Source organism: Sorghum bicolor, chromosome 6 (assembly GCF_000003195.3).
Source record: "Sorghum bicolor cultivar BTx623 chromosome 6, Sorghum_bicolor_NCBIv3, whole genome shotgun sequence".
Lineage (NCBI taxonomy): Eukaryota > Viridiplantae > Streptophyta > Magnoliopsida > Poales > Poaceae > Sorghum > Sorghum bicolor.
In genome coordinates, this window is record NC_012875.2 from 45596042 (window position 1) to 45623232 (window position 27191).

At 43.7% G+C, this 27191-nt stretch overlaps 3 protein-coding genes and 1 pseudogene across 4 annotated transcripts; 1 reads left to right on the plus strand and 3 right to left on the minus strand.

The window, feature by feature from the left end:
* On the minus strand, nucleotides 1-5116 carry LOC8080320 (elongator complex protein 1). The gene is made up of 5 exons (XM_021463148.1): nucleotides 4746-5116; nucleotides 4189-4506; nucleotides 1003-4103; nucleotides 740-838; nucleotides 1-661 (listed from the first exon to the last, which is right to left on the minus strand). Exons 1-5 carry the CDS (start codon nucleotides 4914-4916, stop codon nucleotides 343-345), a joined length of 4008 nt encoding a protein of 1335 aa, XP_021318823.1. The 5' UTR covers nucleotides 4917-5116; the 3' UTR covers nucleotides 1-342.
* On the minus strand, nucleotides 6442-11208 carry LOC8080321 (annotated as a pseudogene).
* On the minus strand, nucleotides 14551-17374 carry LOC8080322. Its single transcript, XM_002447829.2, has 5 exons — nucleotides 16924-17374; nucleotides 16123-16205; nucleotides 15880-16055; nucleotides 15242-15350; nucleotides 14551-15112 (listed from the first exon to the last, which is right to left on the minus strand). The coding sequence occupies exons 1-5, from the start codon at nucleotides 17228-17230 to the stop codon at nucleotides 14804-14806; spliced, it is 984 nt and encodes a 327-aa protein (XP_002447874.1). The 5' UTR covers nucleotides 17231-17374; the 3' UTR covers nucleotides 14551-14803.
* On the plus strand, nucleotides 17422-20179 carry LOC8080323 (probable pectinesterase/pectinesterase inhibitor 51). Of its 2 annotated transcripts, none has more exons than XM_002446468.2 (2): nucleotides 17422-18992; nucleotides 19403-20179. In XM_002446468.2, exon 1 carries the CDS (start codon nucleotides 17510-17512, stop codon nucleotides 18914-18916), a length of 1407 nt encoding a protein of 468 aa, XP_002446513.1. In that variant the 5' UTR covers nucleotides 17422-17509; the 3' UTR covers nucleotides 18917-18992; nucleotides 19403-20179. The 2 variants fall into 2 exon arrangements, with proteins under 2 accessions (XP_002446513.1, XP_021318774.1); XM_021463099.1 differs by having other exon boundaries at nucleotides 19410-20179.

Here is a 27191-nt window from a genome sequence, read left to right on the forward strand (position 1 = left end):
TAGTACCACGATATTCGTGCTTGGATTATTTGCTCCCATGACAATATATTATACAATAGAGTTGCTCCCACGATTACACATGGCCCAATTTTGTTGATTGTCACTGTCAAAAAAAAAGTGGACAAATCTCGTATTGGCTGACAACATGAAATCCCTACTAGACCACTAGTACAACACAAATCCAATCCAACAGCCCCACCAGGCACCAAAATTTCAACGAGGCTAGAACAGTTCATCGATAAGATCAAGCCTGACCCTTTTTTTCGCCAGTCACAAAGAACACAACACTTCATCCCGAATTAAACAATGCTAAATTGCTAATCGGTTAAACCACTCACCCTGTCACGGGGGAGACAATGCTTTGATTCGCCATGAACCCGGCTCACTGTCACCCGACCCATGAGCCTTCAGCATCTTTACGTAATGCTCAAGGGTGTGTGTGCTCTCGTCTACCTTGTCGCTGCATACTGTGTCCTCGGCCAACTTCACCGCAGCAGTATGAGACACTTCAAAATTACCTGCAGCCTCCTGCACCTGACGGGCTCGCTCTTCTTTTCCCAGCTGTATTAGAACCACAAGCAGGCTCTTCAGCTCATTTTGGGCACCACCTGTGAGCGCCATCCCCTTGAGATGCTCCACAAGGGCCATTTCCTCCCCTGGACTGCATGCACAAAGAAAGACAAGGGTGAGTCCACACACAAACAAGCCCAAATAAACACCAGAAGCGCAAGTTGCCGACCTTCCAGCTCGTATTTTGCCACCTTTTTTTGCCCGCCTTGCCCCTCGTGATTTGCTGACATTGCTGGATATGACCGAAGCACTTGACTCCCTGGTTGACCTGTCCACACAGAATTCGGAGTTTCACACTGATAGGTAACATGACACAGATAGGATTCAATTTTAGAGTTCTTTCGGAAACAAGATATTCTGAAACTATGTAGCGAGGAAACGATAAACAGAGATAACACGAGTTGTGCAACTCAAAATGGTGCAAGGTCTTACCTTGTGGTATATGCACTCATTTCACTGAAGCTAGTGCTCACTTCTGAAACGTTGTCATCTTCAACATCCATAAACCGATCTTCTGACTGGAGTTTGGCAGCAAGTGACAATCTTCTCTGTCGGACAGCCAAATAACGTGCTACATATTTACCAATCTTCAACAGTCCTTCCTGGTACTCAGATATCAGTGATGTGGCACATTCTGAAGCTGCATCTCTGACAGTTTCAACCAGATCATGCCTGCTAAGCATATAGGCAACTCTAAGAGCCTCTTCCCATTCCCTTGCCATGATATAATAACTTACACCTCTTTCGGCATCTGAACAATACTCCAGTGCTACTCTAGCAGCATCTCCTGGCTTGCCAAGCGCCTGGAACTCATCACATAACTCGTGTGCAAGTTGAACAATTTCTTCCTTTTTTAACTCCAAAAGGCCTGCAACGGTAAAAACACCTCTCCAGTCCCCACAAGCACGGTAAGCTCTCAGTGATTTCTGATATGACGAACAGCACTGATAAGTCAATGCGGCATCCTCAAAGCATTTCTCTTCAGAAAGATGGTCACCCCATGCCTCAAGAATTTGATTCCTTTTATCTGGTTCGTTAAATAACTGGAGGCCCAGTGGGAACAGCTGAGGATTACCATTAAGGAGTTTCATGCAATCCTCATGGTACTCATTGCCAGCAGAAACAATGTTTCTGAGAGCACTCTCATATCTTCCAAGCCTTAGATCAATTGTGTACCTCATGATAGCAGGGGGGAGGCTTTCAAGACTCTTAAGGAAAGGAAGGAACTCTTTTGGATCTTTTTGGGAATTCAAAGCAACGATAGCAGCAAGATTCAGATCATACAACCCCAAAGCAGCACCGAAAACAGCTTCAGTATCTGTTAACCAAAGCAAGTGCTTCAGTGACTCTTCAGCAGAAGGGTAGAGCTTTCGCTTGGCATCATCAAGCCCAAGAAGTTCCGATTCTCGAATGAGTTTTATTCTATTCAGTGCCTGCTCCAACAATGGAGGTTCACTACGGGCCAAAGTGGTCAATATACAAAGCTCTCTTGATGAGCTCTCTTCTATTTGTTCCTCAAGGGCTTTTCGAACTGCCATAAGTACAGAAGTGACTTTGTTACCCACCAATAAACCAGGTGAACTTTCACTATCCGCCATTGGGACTGCACACTGATCAGGAAATGATATATAGGCTTCGTACAATTTGCTGCTGACATTGCTGTTCTTCATTGAGCAAACAAATTCAGTGATGTGGGTAAGGTTATTAACTTGTTTAACAAAGTCTGCTGCTGAATTCATAAAAGCATTCCAACCACAATAGTCAACAATGATATTGAAATCTATCCGATGCCGCCTCACCATGTCTATTGCATCTTTGAAACGCCTCTGAACCAGTGCTTGAACAATTGAAACAAGGACTAGCTTCCTGGGGTAGGTACACTCTAAGTTACCACGTGTTGTTTGCATTATGACAGCTGCTTCATCACCATGGAGAACACCAACCAACTTCGCTCCCTTTTCCCACACAGTGATGTGCTCTTTGCTTTGCTTTCCTCGAGCAGGAGTACTGACAAGGCCGTCAATTGTCACCTCAATGTCTTTAAGTAAGATCTCATTGACATCCACAATGAATAGAAGATCTTGCTTAGTAGTCACAAGCAAGTGGCTCATAACTGGCTCAGTAGCTCCATAAGCACTGGAGTAGAATGTGAAGCTGCTGCAGTTGTTGCTCAATAACCTTTTGCCCATATAAAGCTTGCCACTTTCATCGAGTCCAAAGAGAAAGGGTTCTGCCATACCATTTTCATAGCACAGAACTGCAGTCATCCAAGGACATGATGCTGGAAAACAATGGTCAGAACCAATGTCAATGAATTGTGCTGGTGGACACATTTTTGACAGAATTAAACTTGAGCAGTACTCAATAATCCTTCCTCCACTAATTTGAATGAAGGCTGAGCCTCTTTTTGCTGGGTTTGGAGAGACTCCAATGACTGAACTCTCCAATTGCACTTTCTTTGATACTCTAGCCTGCCATCCAGATGAACTCACTGAACCTGGCACAGAATCCTCTGAACATATAAGTTCAATCTCATTGATGAAAAACATCGAATCATGTTTACCTACAAGGTTTCTGGTTTCACTGGACCCGATTGTTGTTAAAGAGTAGTTTTCACTATAGCAACAGATACCAATCAAGGTGCGTGTATCTATCCAAGTGAGGTGCATACAGTTATTCAAAGTAAAGTCAGAACAGCAAAGGTCAACACTTATCCCATTGCCTTCAAATTCTTCCCATGTATCTGGTGCTGGAAGTTCCACAATAGACAAGCTGCCATTTGACAGATAAGCAGCCAAGTGGCTCTTTGAGCTATTGGTCACAAAAGAAACCTCATTCACTGCACAAGGAAATGCAAGGTGGAACAGAGACATGGGAGGTGGCATCAGGCCCAGGATAAGAGGAGTAACAAGAACATGGGAACCATCGATCACAAGTGCAACTGAACTCTCACTGACCGCTGTAGTCCAAGCAAACTTGTGAATTGTGACCTGGCCACTCATTGTCCAGCAAATCAGATGCATTGGTTTCGTTGGATCCCAAAAGAACTTTACCCCCTCTTCCTTTGTGTACCGCAATTCATGTTTCAAGTACCAGTGATTGTTCCTGCAGGTCCATATTTTAATAACATCATGCTGACTAGAAGAAACCAGAGCAGCAAGGATCTCAGAATTGCAGTTCCACTTTAAAGCTTGAATGACAACCTCTGCTGGCTCATCAATAGAAAAGTGGCTCCTCTCTAAGCCATTCTTCTCATAGAAAACAATGAGAGGGCACTTTCCCTCTGTCCTCCTATCAAGGGCTGTAGCAACCTTGGCTCCACTAGGCATCCAATCTAGCGATGCTCCCATAAAAGTTTTGGCATCTGAAGAAGAATGCACCTTTCCCGATTCACGTTCCCAGACATTAAGTTTTGTGGGGCTAGAAGGGCTATCGGGGGCTACAAGTGTAGCGAAATACTTTCCATCCCCTCGCCAAGAAATTGCACTTCGGATCTGACCACCGGTACTGTCTATGTTGTCAATGGTAGCATCCTGAGAAGAAGGATGTTTAGAATGGGGGAGAACACACACAAGAACTTGTATATTCAGTAATAAGACTTTAATACATAAAACATACTTGAGGGTCAAGAGAAGTCTCAAAAAGCACTTCCCAATCCTGTGTGATAACAAGCAGCTGGCCGAGTCCAGTGGTGACAGAGAGAAGGGCCCCATCGGGGCTAGAGGCAATGGTGTTGACACCACCTTCCAGTCTTCCGACAACTTCAGATGTTTTCTCGTCCACGTTATACAAGAGCAGGCAACCAGCTGACGAACCAAGGAGCAGAGACTCCCTCTCCATGAGATAATCCATGGCAACAATACAATCTCCAGGATCAAGAACAACCTCCTCCATGTCAGAGTGTTGAGTAGCAATTTTGCTCCATTGCAGTGGTTGCTGCAGAAGTGGGACGAAAGCAGGATAGTCAGCACAACATGGAAAGCTACAAAGATGAAGTTGTTTGGCGTAGCGGTGTTTTATACCTAGACTGAAAAATTAAAATAATTGGCTATACAGCAACATTTTAGTTAGCGTTGGTTTTTTTATTAAGTGTTCTTTGTGACTTTCTAGAAACGAAAACTAAACTCGTCTTGGTCTGCTAATCAAATAAGATGGGATGGGGTAGAATTGGAGACCTGTTCCTGGGTGAAGGACGAAGGGAGTGAGACGGTGTAGATGAAGTTGGTGGAGGAGGCGAAGAAGGCGCGGCGGCGCTCCGCGTCGATCGCGGAGGCGACGAGGGTCTCGCCGTCTATCTGGAGCTGGAGCTGCTGCGGGAGCCTCGTCACAAGGCGCAGGTTCTTCATCTCGCCGACGGCGACGCCGCGCTGCCGACGTCGAGTGTTTGCCTCTGTATCTCTCTCGCTCACTCGCTTTCTGGGGCCCGCTGGAGACGGCAGCCGGCAGCGGCTGTGGGTGGAAGAGAGGCGGCGGCGGCCGTGGGCGGGAGCCGGCAGGGGGACGGCGGCTGTGTTTTGTCCGGCCGAAGAAATTGGCTAGGTCACCACAAGGAGGAAAGGAAACCGCCGGAAGAGAGAAAGTAGCCGGCCCACCAGGCCCAGAAGAGAGAAAAGTAGACGGCTCACAAGTCACAAGGCCCAGAACAATGATTTGGGAGACTGTTGTTTGTTTTCATTCACTTTTGGAATTGCTTCGATTTTTAGAATAGCTAATAACTACCACGTCAGTAATTTCAGAAAACGCAGCCTTAGAGCATCTCCAACAACTTGGTAAAATTCACTTGTCAAATCTTGAGTTATAGCAAGTTGCTAATTTGTTTAGCAAAAGAAAAAAGGATGTGTCTCCAATAAGTTGCTATTCTCACTTGGTAAAAATAGAGGATGACAGATGAGACTCGCTCACTTGGTAAAAGAATATGTGTCTCCAACAAGTTGCGTTCGGGATAGCAACTTGGGATAGCAACTTGATAAATCTCGGCAGTAGAAACCTCTGGATAGCAACTTGGGAAATTTAGGAAGTTGAGATAAGGAGTTGTTGGAGGAGGATTTTTATGCTTTTAGCAAATTTGGTAGGATAGCATGTTAAAATACTAAATTGTTGGAGATGCTCTAACAAAATAGCTAACTACGACTTCACTTTTTTATTTGTTTAAGAAAACGCAGCCATAACCTGCAATGCGTCGCCTAGTTCACCAAGGTTTAGAGGGTGTTTAGATGCAGGGATTAAAGTTTAGTCTGTGGGTGTTTGTATACTAATAAAAAAAACAAACTACATATTCCATCAATAATCCGCAAGACGGATTTATTAAGCTTAAATAATCTATCGTTAGTATATGTTTACGGTAGCATTTAGGGACTAATCTATCATTAATTATGGACTAATTATGCTTAAAAAATCATATCGCAGATTAGTCTCACTCTATGTTTTTAGTTACATAAATAGTCTACATTTAATACTTTATGTATGTATCTAAATATCTAATGTGATAAGGACTCAAGTTTAGTTGAGGAAACCAAACAGGCCCTTATTCCACTGTGGTTTTTGACAATGGATCTAAAACATGTGTGCAGTTAGCAAAACTGGGTTTTTGTGCCCAGGCTGTATCATTTAGATCATCCTGCTACCTTATCTGTAAACCTCATGCCACACCAGTGAAAAAAAAAGTCTTATTTGACGCTCTTTAAATGTGTATTATAGTATACACTGACTAATTATTGCACAGAAGAATGGGCTTGGGCAAATTATAAGCAGGTCTGAGAAGAGTGAAGTTTCATCAAACATAAAAAATCAGACCTATATGTCTACATAGCCCATATAAGAGGCATATGAAAACACTAAATTTTGGTGACATGCTATCAGACTAGCAGTACATACATGGGCAAAAATTATGTGACTGATTCTGAAGCTGCATTGCCGCATACATACATCCTGATACATTTCATGAAGTACTAAGCTCTTCGTCAATTCATAAAGACAAAACCTTACAACAGCTATTCAAATTATTCATATGCTATTCCCTTTTACACGTGAATCTATACAGATCGAAAATTCATACAGAAGAAACCTTAGAACACCTACTCAAATTATTCATATGCTATTCCCTTTTACACGTGAATCTATACAGATCGAAAAAGCAAAAGTTTCATCAGCGAGAGTGATGAAGCCAATCCTGGATAGCAAACCGAAGGGCATGGTTAGGTGTGAGATTGAGATGCTCTGGTTTCAGGTTATTCAGAGGCGCTGTGCCCTGCCCCGTCTCCATTCGCTCACGGATTGCCCACCCTTCATAGGTCACCCCATCAGCACACACCTGAGGATCATGCATTACGTCCTGCAGGCCAAAACAGAAGAGGAAGAAAAACACCAAGTTCCTTGTCATTATCACATCCAACCCTACCCATTCCCTAGTTAACAATGGTGCAAGATGTACTTGCCTGCATAATTGGGCACAGGAAAGAGGAGGGTGCTCGTTCCTCCCTCATCAAGTGTAGCTGTTCCAGTTCTCGTACAGTCTCGGGAGTCAGGTCTGGGCGATCTCGGCTGCTGTCTTCACTGCACCTCAGGCCCAATTCTGCTAGCCTTCCAGCCACCTCCATAGGCCACAGCCCAGCAGTCGGATCGAGAATTCTTGATAGCTTGCCACAAGACATAGCACGCCTTACTTCACCAGCAAGCCCTGCAGCCTCTTGTTTTCCGGTCAGTAGCTGGAGTATAACAATGCCGAAGCAGTATACATCAGACTTTGTTGTTAATACTTTGCTTCTCTTGTACTCTGGGTCTGCATAGGGAAAAGACCCTTCCAGCTCAGAACCTTCCGATGGATAATCCTTCATGTCATCTGTGAATAGCCGAGAAATACCAAAATCGGCTATCTTGCAATAGCATTCAGTATCTAGAAGGATGTTCTCAAGCTTCAAGTTGCCATGTACGATCATCTGAGGTTTACAGGAATGCAAGAACACTAATGCATCCGAGATCTCAGCAACAATGCGCGCACGGATTTTCCATGGCAAGGGACAGCTATTGCTTCTGCTGAATAGGTCATGAAGGCTCCCATTTGGCAGATATTCATAAACGAGACACAGTGCTTCTGGGCATGCCCCAACCAGTGTCACTAGATGAGGATGCCTCACCTTGCTGAGGATATAAACCTGACATAGAAAACAGAAATAAGTATCTTCAGCTAACCGAGGATATGTTCTTAGACACATACATAACTGATAAAAGGTTCCAATGAATTCAATAGCAATTTTTAAATATATTTGCAGTGCCATCGGACCTAAGATATGCAACAAACAAGCAGAAAATTTGCCACCCTGGTGAAAAATGTGTAATGCACCAGTACAATGCGTTTGCATGTCCGCAAAATAACTTCCATAAGTTCTAGAGTGCATTGGCTAATCAATAAACATATCAAGTGCAAAAGGTGTGAAAATTAGAGAAACATGGAATACCTCTTGCTGGAACTGCCTCACACTCTCAATGCTATGGCCGTGCAGCTTATAAATCATCACAGTTCTGTTCATAATTTCTCCTCTGTAAACACACCCACGATCTTGTGACCATATCTTGAAGCTCTCTGAGAATTTACACGTAGCAGATTGCATATCGGACATTGTAAATTCTCTGAAGCTGTACAAATCATCTCCAAAAGCATTTGAGACGCAATTTGACAGTGTGGCATGGCTGTATGTGCACCCCTTATCCAGGTCAATATGTCTGTTTTCTAGCTTTTGCATTTTCAGTTTCTTCTGGCAAAGACTTTCTATGGAAGATTGGATCACTTCAAGCTCTTCTGAAAACTCATCTATCTGAAGGTTTATTTTTTTAGCATGGGCATCTAGGATAGTTAATCTGCTCACAGAAGAGTCCAGCCTTGATACTGCTCTCTCTTTATTCTTTATAAGATCTTCATGCTGCTTTCTTGTGGCTACCAATACAACTTCAAGTTCCTCCCTCATTTTCATTTCATGTTTTTTAGCAGAATCGGAATTTTTTATCTGCACAAAGGCCAGGAGATGGGTAAGAACAATGAACAAGTGCAGTAGTTTTCTGCACATTAATTCACATGGAGTGTTTACTGCTGAGTATTGGGATTTCACCTGGCTTCCTATTGATGTTGTGTAAAGTTACAAGAATACGGCAGTAAAGTAAGGCAGATCAGATGCCTTGGGCCTTATTTTGCAAAATAGACACCGTAACACTTTTATTTGTATTTAACAAATATTATTTAATATGAATAATTAGGTTTAAAAATTTTATCTCACAAATTACAAACAAACTGTATAATTAGTTATTTTTTATTTATATTTAATGCTTCATACACGTGTCGCAAAACGTGATGAGGAATCTTAAGTAAACAAATATGCATGTATACCTGCCCGTCGCCCCGATTTTTCGTTTGGCTTATAAGCCATGGTAGAAAGCACTGTTGGCTGATTTGTTGTAAGAAAAAAAACTGCTAAATAGCTAGTAGATTTGGCTGATAATCTCAAGCGAACAAGCCTACTCTTACTCTCGGTTCAATTCAACGACGCATGAGCATGTATAAATGGCTGGTTTTTCCGGTACTAGTTCGTCCTATGCTTTGTCTTAGGTATGGTCGTGTGGCCCCTTGAGATGGCTGGAGAGTTTATAGGCCTTCATGGTTTTTGTATAGGCTTTGTTTCGGTCGAATAAGGTGTTTGGGGGTTGTTTGGTGCTGTAAGGGTCATCCTTTCCTGAAGTCATTGTTTTTTCTTTGTGGTCTTGGTCATGTAAGTCATGTTCATGTTCAGTCGTGCTTTGGTTGGTCATTGTACCTGGCTATTTTTGACCTTTCTCCATACGCAGATGTCTTGCGCATTGGAGGACCTTTCTCCATACGCAGATGTCTTGCGCATTGGAGAAAGAAAGACTTCTCTAACTTTTGTCGAAGTTGTTCTAAAAAAACTTGACGAAGTTTATGGAAAAATACATTAACATCTACAATTAGTTTCATTAAATTCTCCACGCAATATGTCTTAATAATGCATTTTATTTGAACTTGTAGATGTTGATATACTTTTCAACTAACTTGGTGAAAATTAGAAAAGTTTGATTTAGGATAAAGCTAAGTGAACTATAATTTGGAATGAAGGGAGTACGCAATATCTTAAATGGTGAGGAATAGATGTCATATACCTTGGCAAAAGCACTCGCAGCTTTTGACTCCATTTCTTTGCGCTTCATCAGCTCAACAAAAGCTTCTTCCCTTGATCTTTCAGCTTCCATCATTACTTGTTTGACATTTCTGGCCAATACTTCCTGAAATACTATCCACATAATGTTTAACACAAGTCTCAAACATGAATTACCGATGCATATGTGTATAAATGAAACAGAGGGAGCACCTTAGAATATAACTGTAATGTATCAACATGTACAGAAGAATCAGACCAGAATGTTGAGTTGAGTGCAGCTTCTGTATCATCTTGCCAATCTGACATGCTCAAACTGTTGAAATGGTTAGCTTCATGTGCCCCAAAAGCTTCATAATCATTAGATCGATCATAATCTGAAACAATGCCTTGATCTAGACAAACTGTTGTTAATGCCTCGCGCGCAAGATATCCTTCATCAAGTATGGGTCCGGTGTTGTTAGTATATGAGCTGAACCTAATTCTTTTTGTAGAATTCACATCATGTTGGTACTGAACTGGGGCAGCGTTGTCGGTGGCCACACTAGCTTCTCTGGTCCAGATGTGCCTTCCTCTCCACACAAACCAGATTTGACAGAATGCAGGAGCATTGCTGGCCATCAAAGATTCTTTGCCATATTTTAACTTGAAGCAACTGCAAACATTTGGCGGCCCAGGAAAGATACAATTCACTGACAAGTAGTAGAGCATAATGTATGCAACTAGCTTCAGGAGATACGATGAGGAGCATACTTATCAGGTGACGAACCCATTATGAGCTTGCTGATCCTGTAATGGTCGACCAGGCTGAGGATGCCATCGTGGATTTGGTCGTTCTCCGTGACAAGAAGCCTGGTCTGGACCTGGGCCCTGTGGCAGAAGGCGAGGTAGGTGTGCAGGATCTTGTTCATCTCCTCCTCCTCGGACTTGCGATGGGAGAGCACCAGCTCCTCTGTAGCTTGGGCCGCGGGGATATTTCCCACTGAATTTTTTTTTTCAGTTCATTTATTACTTTGGTTGTTCAGTGAAGGAATGGTTGAGCTACAGAAATGATGAAAGGCAATAGATGATGGAGATCGAGTCGTCGAGAGTACTCACAGAGGGTTGGGATGACCGGCGACGGCTGGTGGACGTGGAGGAGGACGATGCGGCCGCACCCGAAGCGGCGCAGGGCCCATCGCAGCAGCCCAAGCGTCTTCTCCGGTGACCTCCCGACGGCCACGTGGACCCACGCCTCACTGCGGTGCTGCTCCCGGCGGCCGCCGCAGCGTAGGAGTGGGCAGGGGCTGGGCGGCGGCGATGGGCTCAGGGTCTCCATCACCGGCGATCCGAGTGTGATTTCGACGTTTCTGTGAAGAAGTCAACGGCGTTGTCTTGTCTACAGGACTGCTTATAGTACGTAGTAGTATTCTAGCCGACCAATATATAGGGTTAGAAAAAGAGAGAATCAAACGAATCTTGCAAGTAATATTCCCTAATCTTCTCTGACCCTATCTTTTCTTTATGTTTGTTGTCGTCGTTGTATACTAGGGCCTTGTTTAGTTCCGAAAAATTTTGGGAAATGGACACTGTAGCACTTTCGTTTGTATTTGACAAATATTGTCCAATCATGGACTAACCAGACTCAAAAGATTCGTCTCGTCAATTTCGACCAAACTGTGTAATTAGTTTTTATTTTCGTTTATATTTAATACTCCATGCATACGTCTAAAGATTCGATGTGACGGGGAATGTGAAAAATTTTGCAAAATTTTGTGGGAAGTAAACAAGGCCTGGCACTACTCGTCTAGTACCTGACAGTACTCTCGGTGGCGAGGAACAAAGAAGTCAAATGTTTCCTCCCTCTCAAATTATAAAACGTTTGATTTTTTTTAACTCCAAATTTAACCATTCATTTTATTCGAAAATTTTGTTAAAAAATAATCAAAATTAAGTTATTTTTTAAAAATTTTAATTAATAAACCAAGTTATAACAAAAGAATTGATATTTTACACAAATTTTGAATAAGGCGAGTAGTTAAATTTGGTGTTAAAAAAGTCAAACGACTTATAATTTAGGATGAATCGAGTACAATTTAAAACTATAAGGGTTTGTCTAACGCTCCTGGGGTTGGATGTTAGGCTTGTTTAGTTCCAAAAAAATTTTACAAAATTTTTCAGATTCCTCGTCACATCGAATCTTTAAACGCATACATGGAGTATTAAATATAGACGAAAATAAAAACTAATTGCACAGTTTGGTCGGAATTGACGAGATTAATCTTTTAAGCCTAGTTAGTCCACGATTGGACAATATTTGTCAAATACAAACGAAAGTGCTACAGTGTCGATTTTCTAAAAAAAAATTGGAACCAAAATTTTTTTCCTGCTTGTTTCATGCAAAGATTTCATTTTTTTACGATGTGTCATCTAATAAATGTGCATGACATTTCCATTGAGACTGGCCTTATAAAGCAAAACCCTACTAGTTATTTCTCTTGACATACAAGGTGTCAACCTTAGCAGTCCACTATCATTTGCCACTAGTAATTTCTCTTGACATGCAAGGCGTCCTCCTCAGTAGTCCACTATCATTTGCAATTAAAGCTCATTAGCACAAGAATTATGATATCCACGTCAGAAAGACATATCATCCACTATGAATACAATTTCTACGACTATATATATAGGTAATAAGAAGCACATTTTGGCCGGTGCCATATCAGAGTTATAGGTAATAAGAAGCACATTTTAGGCTTGGTCCAACTAGATGCATGCATACACACATGTGCAGTGCAAGAAACAACTAACTGCATCAACGTAGATGCTGCCCTGCTCCTTGATGATGAGTTGATGACAATTGGCAGGCACACATTTTATTATATTTTTGAAATAAGTTTGCACTTCATTATATCTAGGGAGAATCATTTACATAATGAGACACCAGTTCTCGTATAAACTCTGGGAGAGGATCAATCTAAACATGCGAACGATCCGGGTTCCAATTCAACCCAATTCAAACAAGCTCGTGTGCACACCTATTGCTAGAGCATGGCACATGAATAACATCAACTCGAATAAAATTCATTGACATCAGAAATTTTGCTTCTCTAAACAACGTGCCACAAGCTGAAAAATCATAAAGAGCAGGACTGCAGAGCATCAACTAAAATTATCGAATCAATCTCCAAAATGATCTGGGACAAACCATGATCCATTACTACATACAAGGCAACAAGACAAGACTAAGACTCAGCACTCAATGCATCATGTACCACATTGATTCTACTTGTTCCAGTCACCACTGTAGCACCTTTGTGATCCCTCACAATAAAACCCCAAGTACCTTTCTTTTCGGCTTATATAAAAGCTCCATCAATATTAATCTTTAGGACATCGGTTGTTGGGGAAACCCAACAAGAAATCCCACTTTCTCTCTTAATTGGCCTCTCCTGTGTATGAAGAGTATCAACATATTTCATAGAAAACACCTTGTGAACCATCTCCTCAGTATACATGATTTTATCCTCAACATTTGCCTTGTTACCAGCATCCCACCAAAGCCAAATAAAACCAATCACTAATAATATTTTATCCTCTTCGAGAGAAAGAATTTTGGTGGCAACCTGTTTTGCAGAGTTAAGATCAATCAAAGCTAGACGAAGCTCCTCTAAGTTCAAAGCTCTCCAACATTTCTTGACAAATTTGCATCTAAGAAAACTATGTCCACCATCCTCATTTAGCCTCCAACAGGACAACGTGTATCAATATCTATTCCCTGACGAAAAGTATTCATGTGTAGAGGCAAGCTATTATGTGTAAACCTCCATAAAATGTTTTGCCTTCAGTGGACATTGAAGCTTCCACATCTTGTTTAGAGTGTAGATGTATTAGCTAAAACTGTGGACTATACTAGACTAGTTACAGCTTGTGGCTTAACAATACTCCACTTGTTTTTCTTTTCTTTCTTTGGCAAGAGCCCGCTAGACCAATGGCGTTGAGCCTTACACCTGGCGACAGTTCGAATCCCCACTGAAGCGAATTTGGTGGCCGGAGGTGGCGCAGTTTATCTGCGCGTTGAAAAAAATCTCCTCGTCTGTCCCACGCCAAAACACAGGTCTAAGGCCAGCACAGTCTCACGTGAGCTGCAGAGCCGCTGTGTATAGGTGGGGCGGAGGTTTGGAGACCTACGTGAGTTCTTCTTCTTCTTAAGCACAATATCCAGAGTTGTCTCCCTCGCGGGTCGATTTTTTTTTTCTTTCTTTGTTTTGGCGAGGAACTTCACTTGCTACAAGCAAGGGCTAATTAACATCTGGTTCAGTGTTTATATGCGCAGGGATTTTTATTGACTACTAGGAGTAGAGTGTATTCGAGTGAGGTGTGGGACGACCGCCGGAACCGGAATTATGGAAGGACGTGGCCGTGGACCTCTCTAGCCAGGGCGCTGTGACCGGCAACTGCGCGCAGCACGCTAGAGAGGAAACTGGAAATAAGACCTGACCTATTGCTTCATCTCCCTAATACAACGATCTTCATCATATATGTATATATGGGGCGGTTACATTTGATCAACATTCAGCCAAAAGATCGACTAACTAATCTCCTAGTAAAATTATAGCTTACTGCCTACCCAACAAAATCTACTAAAAAACTAGAGTTGGCATGGTTTCAGCAGCCCATTCAGCTTACAGTGGAAGCAATGAGGTCATCTTAAATTCTTGGTAAGATTGGGGCCTGACCCTAAACCTCCAAAAAAAAGGACAATGCAAGCAATGAGGCAACAATCCATTCTCGTTAACAAGTCGCTAACAAATCAGACAAACATCAATGAGAAGACAAACAATAAATCAACTGCCTGTAGATTGTAAAGGGTGAGGCAAACAACACTGTTTTGTGGGCTAAACCTCTGTTCTTAACTTGTTATCTGTTAGCAGTAGAAAAAAAATTATCATTGATTGTGACAGAGATAGCACAACAACATTCTAACTAGTATAAACTGCGCATCCAGCGACCTACCGGAGTTCAGAAAAATGGATAAACTTCTGAATGGAGTGCAACAAAAGGAAACTCAAAATTTACTCAAAAAACCTGGCATCTCAACATTCAGAGTACAGCCTGACCAACTTCAGCGACTCAAACGGTGTCTGCAGCCTCCATTCCCTCTGCTTCTTGCTCAGGGGCCTGCCCTTGCCAGACTGCTGCCGGTTTATCTTCACGTCAGCTATGCCCCAGATGCACTCTCGCAGGTCCATGTCATAGGAGATTAGCCTCAGCACGCCATCGCCTTCCTGAGGCGTAGCTGCCTCATCGCTTGTTGTAGTGTATCTGACATACATTGCCCGTTCTTTGAAGCGCTCAAGCTCTTCAGGGATACGGATAACTCTCTCCACGCCAGGGGATGACACCTTCAAAATGATTAACCAAAAGTCTGTGCCTTAAACCAAGTAGAGCTACAGGCAGAATCTTTCTGATGCTCGTTTCTTTAAGATAGTAGAAGTCTTTAATTAGTTGTATTATGTACAGAGGGAGAATACCTCCAACGATATGTTCTTTGGTATCTTTCCTGTTGACTCTGCATCGTCCAACTTTGCACGGTATGCAATTGTGTAAGCTTCAATGTCATCTATAGTTGGAGAACCGTACCTATTTTATCAAGCCCTTGATGAGAGGTATAAATCATGTCCAAGGAAGAAAACTTTGACCTTAAGTTATCTGCAAAGCAATTTATGGCTGCCCAAACCCAAGCCTAATGAAAACCAGGTCGGGATATATCAACCTGCCCCACTCTTCCACCATTGACACTAAAAAAGAACTGAATCTAGTAGAGCCAATTAATATGTTCTATAGTGTTTGCGCCTGAGTACGATGCCTATGCTTTTACTTCCACAGTTAGTTCATTGCTTACTGGCCTCTACATTTGAGTACATCAAAATATGTCATTTTCCAGTATATGTACCGTATGCGTGTTCTGATGCATATAGCCCGCAGTCTGGATTTACTGAAACTCAACCTTCAAACAGATGACTGAAACAGTGAAGCCTCCTCTCAAAATCCTATGCACCAACATATTAACCCACTACATGCATCTATAAGATTTTCAGGCTCAAACAAGCTGACATATGCATGAACAGACTCTGGAAACAACTGCATATGTCTACAAATAGATACATACCTGGTGGACATCTTCTCAATGCGTACTCTAATGGTCAAATTTGCAGCTGTCTTGAAAGCATAGATTTTCAAGTCATCATCGAATGATGCTGAGACCTGTTCTGCCAAAGCTAATGCTTCCTTGTCCCACCATGTGCCAGCAAGGGATATTCCGCCACCAGCACCTCCATCTCCAGCCTCCAGAACATAATTAAATGTTTATATAATCAAACTGTATTTATCAACCAAGTAAAGTAAAACTTACATAAAGATCCTGTTCATCATCACTCTCAAAATCATCTTCAAAGTTATAGTCGTCTTCAAACTCTTCATCATCGTCCATTATATCTGCACGATTTGGGGAACAGAGTAACTTTATTTGGTATAACAAAGTACTGTTTGGCTTATATATATGAAACTACTAATACTAGCTGAGCAAGGGACATCAAAAGTCACGAGCAGACAAGTATGCTGGTTGCTGAAACACTGTATGTTTCAGAGCACACAAGTTCAGACAGATGTATTGTAAATGGGAAGCACTACATAACCCAAGCCCATAAGCCATTGTTGCACGTTTGCTATAGAAGGAAATACATCAGCCCTGTCCCAATTTACTAACAAGACTGTACTGTCGCACCTCCAACTGTTCGGAAATGGGCTACGCAAATGAGCAATGACATCTTCCCTCAATTTCATGGTGTGTGTGGGTGCCAACATTGTGCATACAACTGCATCTTCCTCTGAAACAAATGGAAGAGTCTGCATCATACTGCACGTCTTCCCAGCATGGATGCTTTATAATGACCGATAAGGCACAAGCACATGAAAAAGGATCAGATGTGCAGAAATGCTTCTCACTATTTTTTTTCAGAATTTTTTTTTGGTGGGGGGAGGGGGGGGGGGGGTGGTGGAGCATCACAGTGCGAACTGTCAGATAAGGGGAGCCAAGAAATGTAGCAAAATTCAGGGTCCACAATCCCCAGTCGTCCCACAGAAAGACAACCAGAAACTCGCAACCATCATAAGAGGAAAAACAAACATCACCAGAGCTCACAAAAACCATTACCGCCTTCTTCTTCTTCGTCGGCGTCGAAGTCATCCCCATCTTCCACCTCCTCGTTCTCCTCCAACTCGTCAGTGAAATCATCTCCCACCTCCTCATCTGGCGGATCGTCGCCATACCCTTTCCTCTTCTTGTTGGCAAACGGCACCACCGCTGGGACATTCCGACGAACGATTGGCGGGCATGGACATCCAGAAAAGGCAGCCCTCACCGCCACTGTAGTGGACGGCAACGAGCCGAGCGGAGGAGGAAACCTTGATGGCCGGACGGGGAGGCGCCCATGAACGACGCCTCCGACGACCAAATCCATCGGTTAACGGATCACCTCAGAGCCAAGATTCAAGAACCATCGAGCGTGGCCGCGCGCCAAGCGTCCGGACGAGATCAGCTTATCCTTCCTCTGTCAGTTGGTAACGGGGTACGCCAACAGGCTGTGCAAAACGTCTTTCCCAAAATCCGCCATCACTGTCGCGGCCTCGCTTCTTCCCAGTTCTCAATGCGGCTCCTCGAAGGCTCGAAGAACAAACAAACCCCAAGATAGCGTCGCCACGCCGCGTCCGCTCCGACGCGGCGGCCCACGTCCCACCAAATGCCGCGCGCCCACCACCACCCGCCACCACGCCGCGGTCGCCTCCTGCAGCTCGCCGCGGCGGCGTCGGGGCTCCTGCTCCTCGCGCTGCTCGTCCTCCTCCCGGCCGCGCCGCCCGGGGAGCACACCACCGCGCCCGCCTCGCTCCTCCGCGCGGCCGTCGCGGCGCACCCGTCGCCGGCCTCCTACGCGCGGCCCTGCGCCGACCACCTCGCCCTCTCGCTGCACCGCCTCCGCGCCGCGCTATCCTCCCTGGAGTCCGGCGACGTCCCCGCCGCGCTCCACCTCGCCTCCGGCTCGCTCCAGTGCCAGTACGACTGCTCCCACCTCCTCTCGCTCCCGGCCTTCCGCTCCCACCTCCTCACGTCCCGCTTCCTCGATTCCCTTGCCCCACAAACCCTAAATGCTGCCCTGAAACCTCCCTCTTCCGCCCCTGCCGCTGCATTCCCTGCGAGGATCCGCCCTGACGCCACAGTCTGCAAACCGAATTCCGGAGCGGAGCCGTGTGGCTACTCGACCGTGCAAGCCGCGGTGGATGCAGCGCCGAACTACACCGCCGGGCACTTTGTCATAGCAGTTGCTGCAGGTACATACAAGGAAAATATCGTGATTCCTTATGAGAAGACCAACATTTTGCTGATGGGGGAGGGTATGGGAGCTACTGTTATCACTGCGTCACGGAGCGTGGGGATTGATGGACTGGGAACTCATGAAACTGCCACGGTGGCTGTGATTGGCGATGGTTTCCGCGCGAGAGATATAACATTTGAGAACAGTGCTGGTGCTCGAGCTCATCAGGCTGTGGCATTCCGTTCAGATAGTGATCGGTCAGTGCTGGAGAATGTAGAGTTCCGCGGGCATCAGGATACACTGTATGCTCACACAATGCGTCAGTTCTACCGCAGGTGCCATATTACAGGGACAGTGGATTTTATATTTGGGAATGCCGCAGCTGTGTTTGAGGAATGTGTGATTAAGACTGTACCACGGGCCGAGGGAGCTCAGAAGCGTGCACGAAATGTGGTGGCTGCTAGTGGGAGGATCGATCCGGGGCAGACGACAGGGTTTGTGTTTGTGAATTGCACTGTGGATGGGAACAAAGAGTTTGTGGAATTGTTTCGGACAAAGCCACAGTCATACAGGCTGTATTTGGGGCGGCCATGGAAGGAGTATGCCAGGACGTTGTATGTCAGCTGTTATTTGGGGACAGTTGTCAGGCCGGAGGGATGGCTTCCATGGCGAGGTGATTTTGCTCTCAGGACACTCTATTATGGAGAATTTGACAGTCGAGGTCCTGGTGCAAACAACACAGCAAGGGTTGAGTGGAGCAGTCAGACACCAGAACAGCATGTTAAACACTTTTCAAAGGAGAACTTCATTCAGGGCCATCAATGGATTGCATACTGACTACAGTCTAAATTGTGTTCTTAGATCAGTGACTTATTGGCACCTTAACCACATGATGTGAAAAATTTCTGGAACGGTAAATGCCTTCATCCATTATTCCAAGTATCTCGAGAAACATGTGTTTCCTGTTAGAAAATCAAAACTGATGTGGTTTGTGTTTCTTTTCTTACTACATCTGTACCTTTTTTAACTTACATGTATTAGTTATAGTTTTGTTTTTGTAATTAAATTGTTCCTTTCATAGAGTAAAGACTGAAAATTATTTTCTCTATAGAATATGATAGAACAACTTTATTTACTATATATGGCCGTGCATTGTTTGTGGCTTATTGTTTTGGCTGGCCTATTGTTTTTTATTGTTATGATTTCTAGCTTCCAATGGAAACTTACTCATAAAATATTAATATTTCTGGCATGGCAAGAAATTTCTAAACTAGAACGAGCCACCTAGGATTAGATTGAGGAATCTGTATCTCTCTGGATTAGATTGCAGGGGTTTGACCTACAGCCGGAGACCGAGAACACCATTCTTTTGGGAGTCGACTGCTGATGGGAAATATTCTATGGGCTCAGCCTATCGGCCTTGGGGGTCAGGCGTTCCAACACCAAACTCATCTGGCAAGCTGGTGCAGAAAACAAATGCAAGCTGTTCATCTAGATCCTAGTCCAGAACAGGATCCTAACGGCTGACAATCTTGCGATTGGAGGATGGCCTCACCATACTTTATGCCCCCTATGCACCCTTTCACCCAAATGGTTTGGACTCAGGTCTCTACCTTTGGAACAGCTAGCGATTCCAAAGAACACCATCCCGACAAACTTTGATATCATATTGGATTGGTGGGAAGCTGCAGCAAAATCAGTTCACAAGGATGAAGGACCTTAGGTGGGGTTTCAACACCATAGTCATCTACATTATGTAGAAACTGTGGCAAGAGGACAGTCGACAAATTTTTTTAGAACAAGAGCCTTTCCACTTTATGGGTGACAGAGAAAACAAAAGTGTGTTTATTACAGTACAGACGGGCTTTCCAAACCCAGGTGTAGGGGTCACTTTTGGCTATGTGGAGGGACATCCTAGGTGGCTCGTTTTCAGAAAATGAGCTGTGTCCTGCCTTGTTTGGTGAAGTTTATTGCCTCATTCTTGTATTTAAACCCTTTTCTTATTCATTGAAAGACAGCTCCTGCCATTATGTTTAAAAAAAAACTAGCACAAAAAGAAAGTATTAGCTGAATGGATACTAGCAGTCACCGGTTTATTCAGACTTCTGTTGGCAACAGTATACTTGGTATTATGATTTATCTTCACATCTTTGCAGTCAATGCTATAAGCAACTTAAGTCATGTGAACGATTTTCCTATAACAGCACACTTGACAGTGATATGTTCTACCACTTTGAACGGTTTGGTCATATCACAAAACTATAGTTACTAACAAATTATGATGCAGTGGGATTTGCGTTTAGCTAACCATTTGATCTTGAACTTGAAGATTTGAGAAGGAAATGCTATGTTGCATGTTGTTCACAAATCATAGGCTATAAAACAATGTATTCTCACCTATGACAATACGACCTGTAACCTAAATTGACTACTAATGTTTTAGAGGGTTTAGAATTGACACTTTCTGCCTGGGCAGCGGTACCATATAACAGAGTGCATGTATAATACTAAAATGTGCCTTGTTTTTAGATGTTCTGTTTTTCTTTCTCTTGTTCTTCTGAGATCTTGGATGCTCATTACCCAGTGCCTATCAGAGAAGTTTGCTTTTTTTGCCTGGACAATTTCTCATTTTTGTAGACCTTTATGGCTTTCATTCAGAATGCAAAACTTCTGAAAAATATGGTGTCATCATGTCAGGCAATTTCCACCATCTTGCATGCACTTCAACAATTGCAAATTCTTGCAAGGTGCCTGGTTGGCTGGGTGCAGCACAAACCAGAGGTGGTATCCTGCTAGCTGTAAATGAGGACTTCTTCGATTTATCAGATATCCATCTGTCCACAAATTCTATCACCGCGACAATTACCATGAGGGCGGACATGATAAAATGGCAGATTACTATGGTCTATGGACCACAAGGAGATGCTGAAAAGATTCAGTTCCTCCAAGAACTAAAAAGCATCCCCATTCCCGACCATGACAGATGGCTCGTTTTGGGGGATTTCAACCTTATATACCAAGCGGAAGACAAAAATAATTCAAACCTCAATCGGCGACTGATGAATTCCTTCAAAGCAGCCTTAGATGTTATGCAGCTCAAAGAAATCAAATTAAATGGTCGTCGTTTCACCTGGAGCAATGAACAGACGAACCCAACGTTAACCAGAATCGATAGGCTCTTCTGCACTGCTGAATGGGATCTATTGTTTCCGGCTTGCTTCCTTCACTCCTTGCCGTCTCTTATGTCTGACCACACACCGCTTCTACTCCAAGGAGACCTTGACCATCGCCCCAACTCTTCCTTCCGATTTGAAATTTTCTGGACAGCTATGCCAGGGTTTCAAGACATGGTCCAAGACACTTGGGTCCGACCAGTTAACTCCCAGCTACCCCTTAAACGCCTCCACATCAAAATGGCAAGAGTAGCAAGAAGCATCAAAAAATGGCGTAGAGACAAGATAGGGGACACCAAGCTGCAGCTAGCTATAATCAAAGAAATCCTGTTGCAATTGTAATTAGCGCAGGAATCCAGGACGCTCACAGACCAAGAGTTGGACCTACGACGACGTCTCAAAATCCGCAGCACGGGTCTTGCGGCCATCGAGAAATCAAGGATAAGGCAAAGATCGAGGCTCACATATATCCGCTGTGGAGATGCTAACACAAAATTCTTCCACATAAGAGCAAGTGCCAGACGGAGAAAAAATTACATCCACTGCTTGCAAACAAATGAGGGGATGGCCTTCAGCCATGAGGAAAAGGAAACGTTAGCAGGAGAATATTTTAGGAACCACCTAGGCACTTCCACCCAAAGGACCAGGACCTTTGATTGGCAGGCACTGGGATACAACCCACGAGATCTCTCAGAGCTAGAAGTGCCTTTCTCACAAGAGGAGATCAAGGAAACAATAACTTCAATGCCGTCGGATAAGGCCCCGGGCCCCGACGGATTCACCGGTGCCTTCTTCAAATCCTGTTGGGAGATCATCAAAGATGATGTCACGGTGGCCATAAATAATTTGTTCCATCTGAACTCCCAGGGTTTTGAGCTCATGAACTCGGCGAACATAGTCCTACTCCCAAAAAAGGAGGACGCACTGCAGATCACAGACTACAGACCCATCAGTCTTATACACAGTTTTGCAAAGATCTTCTCAAAGCTCTTGGCCAACCGGCTCGCCCCCCTTCTCAACTCGCTGGTTTCCAATTGTCAAAGTGCCTTCATAAAGAAGAGAAGCATCCACGATAACTTCTTATATGTGCAGACCACAGTACAAAAGTTGCACAAACAAAAAACTCCGGCCCTCTTCATGAAACTAGACATCCAAAAAGCTTTCGACACGATTAACTAGAGTTACCTGCTTGAGGTGCTCCAGGCATTGGGCTTTGGACCACGTTGGCGTGAATGGATATCCATCCTCTTCCGCACAGCCACCTCGACGGTATTGTTGAACGGCCAGCGAGGGCCTAACTTCAGCCACAGTAGGGGGGTCCGACAAGGTGACCCTCTATCACCTATGCTCTTCATCCTGGCCATAGATCCCCTACAACGGCTGCTTGAGCTGGCCACACAACATGGAATCCTCTCTCCTCTACCACCGGCTGCAGCAAGATGGAGGATCTCCATGTATGCAGATGATGCAGCCATCTTCTTAAACCCCATAAAAGAAGATCTAGAAGCTACCAAAATGGTCCTACAAGCTTTTGGAAATTTCTCAAGCCTACACATAAATTTGCAGAAAAGCTCAATCCACCCAATCAGATGTGAAGAGGTGGACTTGGACCACATCCTATCCTCTTTTGCGGGAACCAGAGGTGCTTTCCCTTGCCGATACCTAGGACTGCAGCTGCATGTCCGTAAGCTTCAGAAAATACATGTGCAACCACTTATAGAGCGCATTGGCCAAAGACTGCCTGGGTGGAAAGGGAGATGGCTAAATAGAGCTGGTCGCCTCACTCTAGTCTCCTCGGTCCTCTCCTCCATGCCGACCTACCATCTCACTGTGTTCCCCCTCGCAGCTTGGGCCAGGAAGAAAATCGACAGAATCAGGAGATCATTCCTCTGGAAAGGAGAAGATAATGCAAACGGCGGTCACTGTCTAGTGAATTGGCCAACAGTAGCCAGACCCAAAGACCTTGGTGGTTTGGGGATACTGGATCTGGAAAAATTTGGTAGGGCGCTTCGCCTACGTTGGCTTTGGCAAGATTGGGTGGACGAATCCAAACCTTGGGCAGGCGCAGAGCTGCCTTGCAGCGAAGCCGACCGACTGCTATTCAACTCATCAACTAAGGTCACGATTGGCGATGGCGCAAAGGCTCGTTTCTGGCACAGCAGCTGGCTGGACGGTGAAGCACCCAAATATTTGGCACCACACTTGTTTGACTTGGTGAGATGTAAAAACAAATCGGTCCAGCAGGAGCTTCACAACTATAGTTGGATACGTTCGCTACGGGGCAGGATCACCTCCGCTGTCCAAGTCGAGGAGTTTGCCTCCCTTTGGATAAGGTTACAAAGCATCCAGTTGACACCGGGCGTTCGTGACTCCATAATCTGGAGGTGGACAGCCGATGCTTCTTACTCCACCCGTTCAGCATATAGGATCCAATTCCAAGGTTCCTACGACGGTTCCGTAGCGAACTCATTTGGAAAGCACATGCTGAGAATAAAGGAAAGGTGTTTGCTTGGATAATGGTGCGAGAAAAAGTCTTAACAGCGGATAATCTTCAGAAGAGAGGTTGGCCTCACCAGGACCAATGCGCCTTATGCAACGGACCTTTAGAATCATGCCTTCACCTATCACTCCTCTGCCCATTCGCCAAGGCAGTATGGAACCAAGTTCTTTCATGGGAGCATTTCGATGCACAGTTGATCTGTCCCACTCAAGACCCACCTAACCTGAAGTCTTGGTGGCAAGAGGCCGCAAGCAAAATAGCGAAAGAAGAAAAAAGGCGCTTCAACGGGTTGGTCATCTACACACTATGGAACATATGGAAGGAAAGGAATAGGAGAATTTTTAACAACATCCAGGAGTCAGCAATGCAAGTGGCACTAAGGGTAAAGGAGGAGATCGAGCAAAGAAAAAAAGCTTTAGTTTGGGGAGGGACCAATATCGCAGGGGGCATCGTGTAATCCTTTTGGGAGTTTTGGCCCTTTTGATCTGTACATAAACCTTTTTCCCCTCCTTAATTGAAAGACAGAGCTCCTGCCATTAAGTTCAAAAAAAACAAAAAATTGAGCTTGAATTGGGTGCTTAAAGTAATTAATGAAAACCATTAGCTAATGAAAACCATTAGCGTACTCCATATAGCCTTTCGTATTGACAGTTTGCTATATGCTTATGTGAGCAGAGTTGTTTTTGTGTGCACGCTCTGGCGCGCGGCCAATCGAGAGGCGAAGTACGGCAGGAGTAGAGTTGTTTTTGTGCAACTAACTACTGTTTCAGGCATATGGTTTCCTTGCTCGATTCCATGTACGGTGAATCTTTGAGCACGCAGTAAAATCACCAGAACAAATCCAACAATTCTTCCCTTTCCGATCCCTGCGTGTAAAGCGGCCAATTGCAGCAGCCTCCAGCGGATAATGATGCTCACATCTTTACCAGTTTTAAGTCATATGTCTTTATTTTTACCACATTTGTCTATGTGATACATCAGGTCGGGTTGACACGCTCAAACACAGTTAGTACGGGCACACAAAATGTTCTTGTTGTCCTTGACTCCTTGCTTGCTCCTCTCTCTCCCTCCCCAACAGCTGGGCTGTCACTGCCAGGTGAGCCTCACTTGCCACTCCTGTCACTTTTTTTTCGTAAACCATCAAGTTTTAGTTCTAGTCTAGCGCGCTTTGGTTTTTTTCTAAAGATGTTCCCGGAGAGCGGCAGCCCTTTCTCGTTACAAACAAGTTATTAGTTTTGGATCGCCTCCATGTCATGGGTGAGCTTGCTCGGCGACGACTGCCCGTGCCCGTCCGCGGTCAGCTTGCACGTCTGCATCATCGACAGCTCGAGCCTGCACGCGGCCGCGACTTAAAACCTCTCCCTCCAGCAACGTCGCGCCTTTCGCACCACGGCCTTGTCGAATGCAGCTAGCTGATCCCTGAACTTCCTCTCAACACCTGATGAAGGTCCGTCATCGAGTACTGTCGTCGTCAGCAGCTCGAGCTCCTCGACGAAGCGCACTAGGCTACCACGGAGACGGAGGCATGGACTTGTCTCTCCGTGTTGCACTATTGCTAGTTCGCTTCGTAGGTCAACCACGCCCACTTTTATTGAGAGCAAGCCGCACCAGAGCCCTGTTTAGTTCTAAAAAATTTTGCAAAAAATTATAGATTTCCCATCACATCAAATTCTGTCATACATGTATGTAGCATTAAATATATATATATATAAAAATAATAACTAATTGCACAGTTTACCTGTAATTTACGAGATGAATCTTTTGAGCCTAGTTAATTAGTCCATGGTTGCACAATATTTGTCAAATACAAACAAAAGTACTACTATTCCTATTTTACAAAAAAAAATTGAAGTAAACAAGGCCTTAATGAAGAAAAAAAGTTTAGTTTACCAACCTCTTCTGTTACATAGTCATCCGTGTTTCCTCCATAAATTATAAGACCAATTTTTTTTATCTTCTTTATTTAATTTTTAAAACCTTTATTTTAATAAGTGGTTTTGACTGTGGTTTTAATAATGTGGCGCCACATTAGAGTGCGATAATTTGGATTGAACTAAAAGTCTATGAAGGTAAATTAAACTAGAAATCCTTTTTACAAAAGATATCTAAAAACATACAAAATATTTTTAAAAAATCCAAATATTTTAGATTTATATCATGTGTGCATATATAAACATCAAACCGATGAGAAAGCTATAGTTTTTCTTTCCAAATGATCCTTTTACGCAGCAATCTCATGAGTTGGATAACCATACATAGATACGTGACATGAATCCACCATAAGTGCACACAGTTGCCTCATGGGGATAGTCCTCACCTAGTTTTTTCCCCGGGGTGGAAGCAGTAACACGTGTTGAAATGGTAATACACGAATTCACCATGAGACCTGCGGAGAACCGTGATTCCATACGCTATAAGGATCTCAATATTATGGATTGACCCATCACGTATTGATTTAAAGTCAAAACAATTTGTTCTTTAGAGATTTATTCAGCGATCATCATATTTTTAGTACATTTTGAAATTGAATCGCGGTTTGGAATTGGACCTCATAACGCCATTAGACTCATGTCATTCTAACGGGTACAACTATGAACCGTGAGTCCGAGTCACGAATGGTATAAGAAGGGGCTAAGGATATAGTGAGAAGTAAAAAATGGATCTTCTCATACTACTACAGTCAGGCATAGCAGGGGCGGCTAAATATGTTCTATAAAGACGGCTGACCTAGCCGCTCTTATGCAAACGCTCTTAAGGGAGGTTCAACACCAGCCACCATTATAGTGGTCCACTACCAGCCGCCCTTACAGTGAGCATTAGTAAGGGCGGCTGTTGTTCCAACTGCCTCTATTTTCTACATTTGTAAGGGCGGTTCAATCTAGAACCGCCCTACAGTTATTTTTTTAAAAAAATTACAATAATCAAATTGACAGCACAACATATATATATATATATATATATATATATATATAATCAGATTCACAGCATGTCTATTTCAAATCTGACCACATCACCACATTTACAAATCCATCCAAAAATCCGAAATATTTCTAAGTCCATTACAAATCCATCACAGTCCGCTACCACAAGTTCACATGTAATCAACGACCTAGACATAGCCTATCCCACTGACGAAGATGCTGGTAAAGAGGATTGCTACCTAAGTCAGAAAGTAGGTTATGGTAATCACCTTTGTAATAAACAACCTGATCCATTATAAAGTTGCACAGGTCACCGACAATCTCTAAGAGGTCATCATCCTTGTAGACATCCCTTTTCAGTTCTTTTTCTTCTTTCCACTACAAGATCATAAAAGACAAGTTTAGGTCTAGTGTAAAGAAGAGATTGCAAAGCTAAGTTTTTATACTATGTTTTCATACTACGACCCACTAAGAGATTCGAACTTACCAATTTAGAGTGTCTCCTGTAGCCTTGTGTG